This window comes from Bubalus kerabau, chromosome 5 (assembly GCF_029407905.1).
Source record: "Bubalus kerabau isolate K-KA32 ecotype Philippines breed swamp buffalo chromosome 5, PCC_UOA_SB_1v2, whole genome shotgun sequence".
Lineage (NCBI taxonomy): Eukaryota > Metazoa > Chordata > Mammalia > Artiodactyla > Bovidae > Bubalus > Bubalus kerabau.
In genome coordinates, this window is record NC_073628.1 from 74,047,099 (window position 1) to 74,061,593 (window position 14,495).

At 38.2% G+C, this 14,495-nt stretch overlaps 1 protein-coding gene across 19 annotated transcripts in view; it reads right to left on the reverse strand.

The window, feature by feature from the left end:
* The window catches only part of ESRRG (estrogen related receptor gamma), a 693,887-nt gene that overhangs the window by 163,864 nt on the left and 515,528 nt on the right, over positions 1-14,495 (reverse strand). For all 19 annotated transcript variants that reach the window (XM_055581899.1, XM_055581896.1, XM_055581897.1 and 16 more), the window contains one exon: positions 5,989-6,105. In XM_055581899.1, coding sequence (XP_055437874.1) covers positions 5,989-6,105 — 117 coding nt within the window. The remainder of the gene's footprint in view (positions 1-5,988; positions 6,106-14,495) is intronic.

The following is a 14,495-nucleotide window of genomic DNA, read 5'->3' on the forward strand; positions in this document are numbered from 1 at the left end:
CTGCAATGGAAACATGGAGTCTTAAGCCCTGGACTACTAGGAAAGTTCTGACATTATATGATTTTTAACAAAACTTATAGAAGTTTGGAATAGAAGATATGAGAAAGAAACTAGCTTAACTGCTCCCCAGCATGTATGGAAATGAAGACAGAATTGAATGGACTGAAAATAACAATGCAAGGTAGTGGAAAAATCAGAATCAAAAGCAGAAACACAGTGTTTTGCCAGATACATGGGAGGAACTCGGTTAACATGGAGCTGTGCTAAAACTTATTTCTCTCCTCAGTTTTTTCCATGATGCTCTGATATCAAAATTACCTCAGTAAAATTTAATGTACCTAAGAGGTTAGTAGAATTCTTATATGTCTTCTTGCACACATTTAAAAATGTGTGTGTTCTGTCCATTTTCTTTGGTAGACAAAGGATTAAATTATATATTTATAAATAAATAGGCTTAAAGTGAGTCCTAAAGGTCATATACCTTGCCCCAGGTCCAAGAGTATACAGAGCCGGGGCCTGAATCTAGGTTCACCTGACCATAAAGTTTGACCAGCAACAATACCTAACATTGAACTGCTCCTGGTTCTGGGCCACTTGCTAATCTGAGCACCTAACCTGCAGTATCTTACTGGATATTTGCAACAACTTTTATTTGCAGTAATAAAAGTTTATTTGCAAACTTTTTATTTGCAAATATAATTATTGGCACTACCATTTTTCAGATGACAAAAGTGATGATTAGAAATGTTAAGTAAACTCTTTTTTTTTAGGGAAAAGCAAAAAGCATACTCTCTTGTCATGAAATAACCAGACCAGTCTGCCATGTTGCCTGGCTTCATCTGCACTGTGGCATGCAGGCTTGCTTAGCTGAGGAATATAACACTGTACACAAATGTGCATCTCTTGTTTCACCTACAAGAGTCAAAGAAAAATACTTGAGTTGCCAAGGTGAAACCCATCACGCCAATAACGAACAAAAAGCCCTTCTTCAATCTTTGATCAGTGAATTCTATACCTAAATAAAATAATTATTGCTTTCATAAAATGTCTCTGTTTGCCACTGACAGAGGGAAAACTGAACCTGTATGTCCTGCAATACCTTTTAAATAACTAAGGGGGAGAGATCAAAATAAAAATAAATCTTGACCAGATTTATAGGTGCACCTTGATTAGTTCTTGTTTTCTCCTTCAAATAAACAATACCTGAAAAAAATGAAAAGGGAATGTTGAGACCAGATATCTTGTAATAGATGGGTTTTCCCTGACATACAGTATGGTATAATGCTGAAAAAAATAATCCTGGCCCATCATTCCTTAGCGGAACGTAGAACCCAGAAAAGAGAAGGGGATTTTTCAGGATGCAGAAATGGTGCAACTATTTGGATTCAAACAAGCTACTTCTGTTTTTTTTTTAACTGTACTTCTCACAGTTTTGCTTTATTGTTGAATTTTGTCGTTTTCTTCACATAACTGTTTCTTTTGCTTCCATTGGTAACAATTTTTTGATTCAGAAATTCTAATTTTAAAACCAAACATGTGGGACATCCTTGATGGTCCAGTGGTTAAGATTTCACTTTCCAATGCATGGGTTGCAGGTTCCATCCCTGGCTGGGGAGCTAAGATCCCATTCCATATGCTTCATAGCCAGAAAAATCAAAACAAAACAATACTGTAATAGATTCAATGAAAAATTTTAAAATGGCCCACATCCAAAAACAAATCTTAAAAAAAAAAAAAAAACAGAACTAAAAAACAAAAAGACAAACATAGTTCATTTGGACAGGATTCTGGTACTAATGAGAAGCCACGTCTTATAAAGAATTTAATCCCATACAGTGTGAAGTAACTGAACTTGTTTACTGACTAAGCCACTCCTTCGTCCCACATCATTAGTAGAAATGCCAGTCAATAAAACCAAGGCTTATTATTTTTAAAAGAATGGAAGTTTCATTTTTCTATAAACCCCTTTTTTAATGAAAATGTCTTCATTTCCCTCAGGCAGCATTTTATCTAAGATGCACTTGGCTAGTTGAATAAAAATATCTGTTAAAGGAAAGAAGGTTCCCATCAAAGCTGTTGAAATCTGATTTCATTTCAGATTCTAGAACTAATGTTGTTTTTTGTTTAAATAGATTTTGTCTGTCAATTTCCAGACCCGCTGTGCCATCAGGCTGTATGGACTGCTGTGGTCAACACGGGGGTTGTAGAGGCAAATTTTATTATGGACTGGTAATTGAATTGAACAGGTTTACATTTGAATAGATTTACTACATCATGATCTCTGACATACTGCATGGGACTGAAATCCCTCTCCATCCATAAAGATATATTTAAGACAGTATCATTTTCTCCAGGCTGAGAAGGTAAGTCTTGAGGCAAGGAGATGGCCCAATATAATCGTGCATTTATATGCAGGGTGTAATACAACATTTCACTGTATTTTTTAAGGACAAAAGAAAAAAGAGTATTCCATATTTACTCATAATCATCCCCTCTTTTCTCTTTGGGGGAGGGGGCTTAGAAATATTTTTCCACCAAAGTGCACACAAGGAAGTAAAGGAAAATAAATTATTTTTTGAGTATATCAGCAATAGCAGCAATTCCCTTGAAAACAGTCCCTCTAAAGGCTTGATAACAGCAACTGAAGAGGTGTGAATTATAGATAAGCACCCATCCCATTTACTTTCACCAACAATGTTTAATTAAACACAGTTCACACCTCTTCAGTCACTCTAACCACCCTTCAAGATTGCGCCTGCCTGAAAACACCATGGGGAAAATTACTTAAGGGAAAATATGTTTTCTACTTCCTCCTTAAACCTGGAAGGACAAATAGGTGAGTACACTGTAGCAGTAAAATCAAACTAATGAAAAAAAATTCTATCTACCTGGACATGGAGGCATATCCCGATGTACTTTAGTTTTTGAAAAAACAATCCAAATTGAGGAGACACCCATTCAGCGAGAGGGGTGTGGGTTTAATCCCTGGTTGGGAAACTAAGGTCCCACATGCCACGTGGTATGGCCAAAAAGTTTTTTTTAAGTGCTAATTGATACATTACTTTTATAACAGTTTTAAAACACTGATTTGCTTTTGAAAAATAGAGGTTCCTCAACTCCAAACTCAAAAGTTAAGCCTTTTTGAATAAGCATACGTCTCTACAGCTCAACTAGGGGCTTTCCAGATCATAAAGAACCTGCCTCCCAAGGCTGGAGACATAAGAGACATGGGCTTGATCGCTGGATCAGGAAGATCCCCTGGAGCGGGGCATGGCAACCCACTCCAATATTCTTGCCTGGAGAATCCCATGGACAGAAGAGCCTGGCTGGCTACAGTCTACAGGGATGCAAAGAGTCAGACACAACTGACATGAATGCATGCACAGCTCAATTAAGTGGCAACATATAGATAACAAAGACCAAAAATTACTATCAATCAATCACTTGTGACACTCTGAAATATGTTTTGTCTGGTACTCTGTTACTGGGTTTCAAGGCAATCACTAAGATAAGGTTTTCCACCACAATAACGTCAGCTATCACCACCATTCTAACTCAGAGGAAAAATCTTTGTCCTATGAGTTGGGTTGTTACTGTTAGATTATGTTTTCCTTTGTTAAAATTGCTGTCCTTTTGGCATTTTTCACATAAGCTTCCTCTAGCAACACCATCCATCATTCTCACTGTTGCATCTCTGGAACCTAGAATAGTGCCTGGCATATGAGAGCAACTTACTAAATATTTAGGAAATGGATTATAAATGTAAGACATGGTCACTGTGGAAAACTCCTAACAGTGCCAAAAGCTATAGAGCAAAAACAAAAGCATTTCTCACCCTTAATTTTATTCACCAGTATAACACTGTTACCAATCTTTGGCTTTCTTCCATTTTTCCATACACGTATCATCAGTGTGTGCATACTAATATAAACTATCAAAATATAAATTTGTATAAAATTTTGTCATACAAATTTAAATAGGCATATTTTATATAAAATATATATAAATTTAATCATTCTAATAGGTAATTTGTTTTCTTCTTTTATTACTGAATAGTTGATTTAAAATGTTGTATTAATTTCAGGTGTACAGCACAGTGATCCCATTATATATATTTATATATATATACACATATCTTTTTCAGGCTCTTTTCCATTATATGCTATTATGAGATATGAATATAGTTCCCTGTGCTACAGTTCCCTGTCCTTGCTGTTTATCTATTTTATATATAGTAGTATATATCCGTTAATCCCAAACTTCTAATTTATCCCACCCCGCCTTGATTTTCCCTTTGGTAATCATAGATTTCTATGATTGTGAGTCTGTTTCTGTTTTGTAAAAAGTTTATTTTTGTATCATTTTTTTTTTCTAGATTCCACATATATGTGATATCCTATGATATTTGTCTTTCTCTGATTTACTTCACTTAGTGTGACAATAATCTCTAGGTCCATCCATGTGGCTGCAGGCAATTTGCTTTCTATTTTATTCTTGGCAAAATATCTTGGTTCTTTTTCCATAAGGCTTTAAGGATAAAGTTACACACTTGTCTGTTTACAATTTTTCTTCAAGTTGTTCTTGGTTAAGGGAGAAGTTAGTTCTTAGTGAACAAGAGAAAAACAGAGTGAAGTCCATGTACCCAAATACTGTCTGATCTAGTCATCTTCCAATGATATTGTTCACAGAAAAAGACTTGGAAGAAAAAGCCGGAAAAATTATGAGATCTGTTGATGCCATAGCTAACTGAAGCTCTGGTTCATTCATGGGAAATAAACACTTGGATCTACTTGGATTTGTAAGTGAAAAAAAAATAGGTGATCTCTAGTAACAACAAATTATACAAACTCATAAGGCTGACCCCAGGAATAAGACATAGTCTATGACTCAATAAAAACAACACATTTCAATATTTAATTTACCTCATTTTCTTTCAAACTTCAATCACCGTATTTTCATTTTGTTACTGTATAAAATTATCAGTTACTTTAAACATTGGCAAATTTTCTGAAGAGAAGGAAACAGTAAAATCTAAATGTAGTATGTAAAATTCACATCTACAAAAGCACATACATATATGCAAATATATTCAAAATAAACCAAAAATTAAACTGAGGTTTCCCACAGAAAAGAACAATTTTTCTCTGTCTCTAAGCTTCACTAGACATACTTGAAACATACGAAGATTTCAGGACCTTTAGTATGAGTGAGGGACTTGAATGAATTCTAGAATCTATTTGGGTTCAGCTCCTGTCTCTATGGCTTGTTTGGTGTGTGTACTTAGGCAATTTGTTTAGCACAAAATACATCTTCATTGTTACTGTTTTGTGTTTGTTGCTATTATCCCCAACTGAAAGCAACAATTTTAATAGCACTGTTATAAAGTCTTTATAGTAGAAAATAAGTCCCAAAGATAAGATTAGAAAAGAAAAACAAATGCTTTACATGTAAGGTTAATTTTTAAGACAGACAGAGAGACAAAGGTAAACATATGAAGTGAAGTGATGGATATGTTAATTAGCTTGATTATGGTGATTATTTCACTATATATATATATATATAAAGAAATACAGATCATATGCTTTAAATATATACAACTTTTATGAATGACACCTCAGTAAAGATGAGGGGCTCTTGCTGTATATGTAGTACTGAGAAGAAAACAAAAAGACAATGACAGTAGCCTCTTAGCTGCTCTTCACCCTCCGCTTTCTGCAAGTTGCAAAGATGAAAAGAACGCACACTGCCAACATACCTGTGGGTTTAGCTGCACATCAGACGTGTCCTACCTTGTCCCTCCCTGTCGATGTCAAGCAGGCACGAGGGATCAAGAGCTCAGGCGTAAAGAAGGAGCATTCTGCCACCAGATTCAGGGTACTTACTGTGACCCCAGCATTTCCTGGTTTCTCTAACATTTTTGAAATTCCCTGTGCATCCCCTCCTCCCATCCCCAACCTAAAGCACAAGGCCACTAGCACCCAGCCTTACCTTCTTTCAGCATGCCCACTTTTAAACACTTCATGAAGCGGCAAGCCTGGCAGGATTTACGTCTGCGCTTTGTGATTTCACATTCATTCGTGGCAGGGCAGCTATATTCTATATTACCTAAAACACAGAGTGTGAAGAAAAGAAGCTGTTAGGTTTGCAAGACCCAGGCAATCTGAGCATCCCCCTGATAACGTCAACTCTGCTACTTCTGCCCTCTTCCCTCAAATAAATGTCAACAGGAATCATGAGGGTGTCGCAAATATCATGAAGCCAGATGCTCAGCTACGACCACTGAAGATGCACTGAATGATGAGTAGCTACAGAGGAGATATACAGTGAAGTTCTTCAAAAAACTGAGCTTAAAATTAGCCTTTAAAACATTATGCTTCTTCCATTCAGGCAAAGCAGCAGTCTCCCAGAATCTTGGGATCGAAAAGAAATTTCCCAGCAGATTATTTCCATAAAAAACACAAACATCAAAACCATATAACTACACCAGCCATCCTGGATTTCTTTTGGTTACTAATCATCTGATGCATCAGGCTTCCTGTCCTTCTGACACAGAACAGTATAAATCTCACTGTGAAATGATCAGCAGGCTAATTTGGAACTGCGCAGTAAGCTCCTTGAGGGCAGGGACTAAAGTTACATGGTTCTCACTTCATCGTTTACCAGAGCTTTACAATACAATTTTACTCTTGGAAAATGTCTACTGATGATGGATGATCACCATCATCACCATCATCATTACCATTATCACATCACCATCATCATCATGTTTATTACATTACTTGCATAATTAATCCCAAACACTCAAACTGCATGGAAGGGTTAGATATAAAAACAAACAGCTATGACATAATACTTTTAATATGACGGTCTACGTCATTTACATTAATAACAATACATGTGAAATGATAAGGATGTCATCAGAAGAAGATCCAAACTCTAACTTGAAATCTTTCAATTAGGGCCAATGACAGGGTGTGGGAAGTGCTCTGGGGCTGCCTGCAGCTTTGTAGAGAAGCTGCCTTTAAAATGAAGCCTCTCCCCCTATCAACTCAGTCACATAGTGCTTGAAGGTCCTTCGTTACTTCCTAACCCTTTCCCCTTGTGATTAAGTGCATTAGTATCTCTAATGAAAATGCATTCTGTTTATTGCCCTCTTGGGAAGGGGGAGGTCATCACACCAAATGCATAAATTGTCATCAGAGACAGTCCGAGCATAATTGCAATTTTGCTGCTCCATGTTTGCAATACTCAGGGTCCATCCAAGTCCCCTGAAACATGCACAGATTCTAGTAATTAGCATAGAGTCTGCCTGGGACCACAGCATTGATGAAATATTTCAGAGTTAATCACACTTTGTAAACACTGATTTATATTGACTACCTTTCTCCAGACTGATGTCTCCTCATTAAATATCACATTAGTGGATTGCAGGATTGTAGAAAGACTCAACTACTCAGCAACTGCTAATTCAACAGGAAGTAATACCTAACCACTTATAAGTACGGAAACCTGGTTAAGGATGCATGACTTCAAAAAAAAAGAAAAAAAGCCTGTACATTATAACTTGAGATGAGCCTATCAAAACTGACTAAATTAGCATTCTAATTCAGGGCATTTATAATAATAAAGGCAACTACTTTTTAACATAATAGGTTAATATTAAGAGCAATATTAATTGTACCAACAGAAGCACAACACCACCACCTTCCTCAGAGAAATTACGGTGTTATTGTATTATACTCACCAAAAACCAAGGATAAGTCAAAAGAACCAGATTGGCTGGGTCATGGCTGAGAATAAAAGGGTTTAGAATCTGAACTTTAAATGAATCATTTTTCACTGTGAGATTCGCTGAAAATTTATTTTGCATCAAGAGTGTTGCTAGTCATTTTCTAGGGGTTAATTAATATTCTACTACCAGATCTTTGCATTCTACATGGCTCTCCTTGTGTGTGTGTGCGCATGTGTGCTCAGTAGTGTCCAACTCTTTGCATCCCCATGGACTGTAGCCCACCAGGCTGCTCTGTCCATGGAATTTTCCAGGCAAGAATACAGGAGTGGGTTACCATTTCCTCCTCCTGGGGATCTTCCCCATTGGCAGGCAGCTTCTTTAGCACCACCTGGGAAGCCCATTCTGCATGGCGCTCCTTATACTTATTTAAAAAGAAACCTAAGCCTCTGCTTTCTTAGGAAGAGCCAAATAATAACTAGTTAGAAAGGGGGGAAAAACGTTTTCCAAACAGCATTTCTTCCCTTTTTTGTTCCGGAGAAGTCAGTATGAATTTTTGTTCACTTTCCAGTATCAAGGCATGACCCCACACAACACCCCTGCTTTTAACCCACTACTAACTTCTACTGAAATGACTCATCACACACACACACAAAATAATCGTATTTCCTTTCAAACTAGTTCCTCTTCCTCTTTGAAAATTACATTCTCATCCCTTGCAACAAGGCCCTTCTGACAGGCCCCTAAGTCAGGTCTGTGTGAGCTCACACCTGGACGATTGCAGTTCCCTTCTCACTGGGCACTTTGCCTCTGTCCTGTCCCCCTCTAATCCACACTGCATACCACGATCATATTCCTCTGCCTATGATGGCTTTGATCATGTCATTAACCCAACTAAAAAAAAATCAATAAGTTCCTATGGCCTCCGGAATAAATATAAAATATTCATCTAGCCAACAAAATCTCTGCTCCCATCTCACTCTCATCTACTTTTCCAGCAACATTACAATGATTACCTTACATGAACTTCCTGATGCACCAATTTGATTTATTCCGTTTTTGCTGTGTCCTTCAGGCTTCCCTCTGAGGATGAGCTATCTTTGCCCCTCTTTCCTTCTTAAAATTACTTCCAAGGCTCGGCATTCAACTCACAGTCCATTCCAAGCTTTCATGGAATTTTCTCAGACCACCCTAGCAGAAAATGATTTCCAGGTTCTCCTACCTTTGTGGGTACTCTCATCACATAATGTGCCAGATATTTTTTTTTTTTTTTTTTTTTACTTTTTCATGTGCATATTACCCATTAGATCATAAGATCCTGGAGAGTATTACTTATGAAGAATAGAAATACTCCACCAAAAAGTAGTACATAAGTAAAATAACACATTTTAAATTATTTTTTGGTGCCTCAGGGTCATTTTGATGAAAATTAAATATGATGCTGTCACATGGGTTCACAAGGTCAAGTGAGCTGGGTCACCCATTAAGAAACAATACGAAGAAACTAGGAAAATCATTCCACAAATTTTTTAAAAAAGTAAAAATCTAGTTAATTTTTCAAAACTTTAAAGAAATACCTTTGACAAAAATGAAAATCCATGGCAAAACCATGGGAGCTGCTATCAAGGGGAAAATAAGAAAAATACAAAGGCTTCTGGAGAGTTAATTGTGAAAAAAGAAGGAAAAAAAAAAACCTGTAAGAAGTTTTAAAGGAAATAAAAGTGCATCTTGATATAAATAAGAATAAAAGTAGTATAAAAATACAGATAGATGGCTCTAAATGAGTTACTGGGGCTTCCCAGCTGGCGCAGTGGTAAAGAATCTGCCTGCCAATGCGGGAGACCCAAGAGATGTGGGTTCAATCCCTAGGTCTGGAAGATCCCCTGGAGTAGGAGGCGGCAACCCACTCCAGTATTCTTGCCTAGAAATTTCCATGGACAGAGGAGCCTGGTGGGTTACAGTCCATAGGACTGCAAAGAGTCGGGCAGGACTGAGCAACGGAGCATATACACAAATGAGTTATCTAATGCTTATCTCATTATAACACAATTATTTACAAAATGAGTGCCCTAAGAATTGTAGTTACATTACAGAAAACATTCAAGGATGATTCAATAATAGCAACCAAATTTATGGATAACCCTTCTCTCTGAATGACTGTCTAAACATTTTTAAGATTTCTTCAGAAGCAGAAGGGGAATTTTCACATTCTCCACATGAGAGTTTAGATCACATATAAGGAAGAATTCCAGTTTCCTTTCCAACTACTACATTCTATAACTCTTCAGTGACAAAGAGAAACGTTTTAAAGGCAGACGAATTTTTCATAGGGCCTTAGGATGAGTTCTTCAGGGGAAGAGTCCTGTCTCATTTATGGCTGAATCCTCACTGCATATGAATGAGCCAACCTTCATGAACCTGTGCAGGGCTGGAAAAGAAAGAGGAAGTTCCTACCTCTTAAGGAATCTAGGACCTTACAAAGAAGACAAAGACAAAGATTTGTGTGTCAACAAATCACAACACAACTGAGTGTGATGGTTCTAGCTTCAAGTCAGCCCCAGATGCCCGTGTACACACAAACATCCCCACAAGCAGAGATCATGCTTCAGAGACTCAATGAATTCTTCACATGGGAGCAAATGATTGAAATGTGCTGTTACAAATGAATAAATGACAACATGGGGGTAAAGAAATCTTCCCAAAGCTATAGGAAAGGCGGCATTCTTATAAAAATTTCACTGTGAATGGAAAGAAAATACACAGGTCACAAGTGTTTTCATACATGATACATTTCCAGCTAAGTATATAGACATGGTTTACAATGAATCTGGTATCCTTCAGCCAAATGTTGTGTTTCGCTATATTTGTCTTGACATACATGGATGATAACCTTGATTTCACTAAGTAACACTGGTTTTATGTCTTGAAAAACAAATCAACATCGTTCTAAAGAACTTCTTTGCTGGAGGAAAACTTCTCTAATTTCCAAGCCCTCCCATTGAGTCCCTTAGTTCATTGTTGTTGGCTGTGATCACCCACCCAAAGGTCTTTGATCCACGTCAGAGTCTACAAAGATTCTGCCCTTGAAAAACCTTCCCTGGTAGCTTTTGTATTCAATGAAGAAAACATTTTATGCTAAAAACATGCTCCATCCCCCTCCCCAAGCACCTGGGTAACACTGTTTTACATCTATTTTGGTAAGGGCTCAAACACACTACTCCCAAGAGACCCTATGATCTCGATGGGGTACTTGTTTTCCTTCGATTCACGAAGAGTAGAAATGAGACAAAAGTATTTCCAGTAGTAACTGCAGGCCCCTGGAACGTTAACACCAGACAGTGATTCAGAGGGGTGCAGAAGTTACTGCTCACATTCTCAAATTCTCCTTTCAAACACGGAGGCTTCCTGGATTAGAGCTTGCCATTTTCCGGGCCACACTTGTTCCATGGTACCACCAGGGACCACACTGGGCAGCCATGCATGACACGATTGGAATTTTCCCAGTTTTGTCAATGGCTTCAGAGCCAATCAGGTCCATGTGGAAGCTCTGGGTTTTGAAACCAGGCTGGCAGGAATGATAGAGCAATTTATAATATCTCCTGGCGGCTTTTCAGAAGGTCCTGGGCTCTGATGACTTATTTCAGAGTCTTTTGTACAATTAGTTTGCAGGCAATATAATCTTCTCACTTACTGCTTAATAGAATCTTGCAGCAAGCTGGCGGATAGAATAACAGGGTGTATGTAAACTCCAGCCTGGAGTGCCAGTGGATAATTTGTATATTCCTTTCAGTCACTTAATGGACTTTTACAGTTTGGCAGTGAAAGGGCTGAATGATGTGAATTAGCATGGCATCTCAAAATAAAAATATATGTCAAATCTTTACTTCCAACTCACATCTCTCGCACACAGTAATGAAGCATTGGGATTCATGGAGTTCCCAAGAGCTGCCCTCTTTTTCATATGTACAGACATCATCATTGTAAAGCCAATTTGAAAGCATCTGTATATTTCCTCCAATTGTTTTAATTTTATTAACAGAACCAAATGGCTTGAGATGACCCACAGGGCACTCCAAGTGGGGTTTATCCAATTGTTTTCCAACATTAAGTGATTTAAAAATAATGGGATTTGCCTCAGTACACAATTACAGAGCATTAAAAACATGCAGGCAATAATCTGTAGTATTTTTGTTTTAAGTGCCCAAAAGCAGAAAAAAAGAAAGAAAATCCTCTCGAGTGTACCAGTAGTAAAGGGTTTTCATACAGTTTCCCTTTCTTTTTCTTTCTCGTGTTTAAAGCTCCTTTGTTTCTAACTCCTTTCTCTTCATTCTACTTGAAATAGAAAATATTATTATAGCTATAGCTTGTATTGTATAATGTGGGATAATAATTCATTACATACTTGTGGCAAAAAAAAAAGTCATAATTCCATCAATGTATATTAAATAAAGGGTGTTATTTTATTTTCAAAGAATGCACCCAAAGTTAGACTTCAAAGTAAGTTACTTAGGGATGCTCTATCTGTTCCCAGAAGACTTCTCTGAATAGTTTTCGAAACTTCCTTTAAAATTGCCACAAGAGTCACTTCAAAGCTATAAGCTGGAGACAAGGGAGCAATCAAATGGTACTTTGCTCATTTTCACCCAAAACATTTGACTGGCCTCTTTATCACAAGCCATGACGCTAAATGATGGATGTCCATTACTAAATGTTAAATTCCCCTCGAAAGTCAAAGACCTGTCATCGCTGAAGATATTTCAAGAATCTGCCTCAAGTCTCAGTGAGGATGCCCGCCTCAGACAAAGACAAGGAATGTCAGCGCCAGCCTACCTAGGGGACCCCACCTATCTGCGAGGTATAAGATGTGGCAGACAGAGGAGAGAGAGGGGAGGATCACACGTGGTTAACAGTCACATCTAGCCCTTAGCAAAACAGTTCCATACACAGGGTTATGCCAGAGTCTCACATCCTTTGCCTTCTTCCTGCCCCTCTAAGCCTCTACAAAGTGAGGTGGGAGATGGGCAGGTCTAGAAAAGATATTTGATGCTTTAAGGTTCTACAGGATTAAATTCTGATCATCACAAATGTCATTTACAAGAGCCATAATAGTATGTGGGCACAAATGACTGCCTTTTCAAAGGGAAGCTCAGGCCCCAAATGGGAATAGATGATGCTTTGCCTTTAAGGGAAAAGATCAAGAAAAACCCACAAGCAGACAGGTTTATCTTATTTTCTGGTCGTGCCATTCAACTTGTGGGATCTTAGTGCCCTGACCAGGAATTGAACCTGGACGCCCACAGTGAAAGCTTGGAGTCCTAACCACTGGACTACCAGGGAATTCCCCAAGCAGGAAGGTTTATGAACCTCAGATACTGGAGACTAAACCACAACTCTGGTTTCACCCTCCAGCAATCTGTGTTGGGAAGACCACTGAGCCTGTTATACAATGGCCAGAAATGTACGTGTATATAACCACAAGATTACAATTCCCATTGCATTCAATGAAAAATGGTTTAGTGGGAAAACAATGCTGTTAAATGGGGAGATTATTTAGCCTTGCCTTTTTTCCAATTTAAACAAGAGATACCCAGCCTCTGTTTCCCCCAAACTTGTAAACATGCCCATTCCTTTACTGCTCTACCTGCACAACAGTTAACACTGGGCAATGCGCATGTTCATATCAAGGAGAAGATGGGTACAGTTCTTATATGCCCACTGAATAGCCATCCTTTGCACACTGCCTTGCACATGGGGCAGTAAAGCATCTGAGTGAGGGAAGGAGAAAGGAAAGGTGGGACTTAGTTCAAATTCCAGCTCTGTCCTTTTTGAGCTGTGTGAACTTGAACTGATCACTTTACCTTCATTACTCTCAGTTTGCTAAAGTACAAAAGAGGAATAATCATATCTGCTTTGTAACATCGTAAGCATTACATGAAATATACATACTAAAATCATAGAGATCTGCTCTCCCTTCTGAGAAGAAAGGGAAGAGACACTTTAAGAGTCCATGAATTCTGCACTATTTTCACTCAGAGACCTAACTCTGGAATTTGGGAACAGTATAAAAACAACCTTCCACAGATTTATGCAAGACTGGGAGAATGAATACACCATTCACCCAGAGAACTGGAAAGAGGATTTTGTCTTGTCAATGACTCCTGTGTACATAGCTTTATTTTACAGATACCAGGAGGAAAGGAAGAGTGCAATGACTCAGGTCATTTATTAAAGCATCAAATTGTCTATTAAGTGAATTTCCAAGATGCCAACCACCACTTCTCCTAAACATTTCCTGTCACTTTCCTGGAGCTCGTAAAATGCCCATCACTGGATGTAATCTGATTATAATTAAGGGCAAAACATTTGCAAAGCTCTTCAAAATCTCACCCAGCCTTATCTCTGGCCACAATCTCAGCCCAATCCCTACCCCTAGCCCAAACCCACCCCCTTGTCTACCACCTAGGCTGAATTCCTCCCAGTTCCTAGAAAGCAGCATTGTCTTTCCCGTTGGTTCCAGATGAGCTTCTTGTATCATTTTTTCAACAAAGCTCTCCCAAGGGCCCACAAGACTGGCATCCAGCAGTCCTTATGGGTGTGAATAGTTCATCTCCCACTTATCTTCAAGTGAACGTTTCTCTTAGTATTCAATACACTTTATTACAAGTGTCTAGTGAATTGTCCACTTCCTCTCCCAACCATACAACTGTCCATTCCTTGAGGGCAGAGACTTACTCCTCTGGGTCCCCAACAGAACGTTTTATTATCA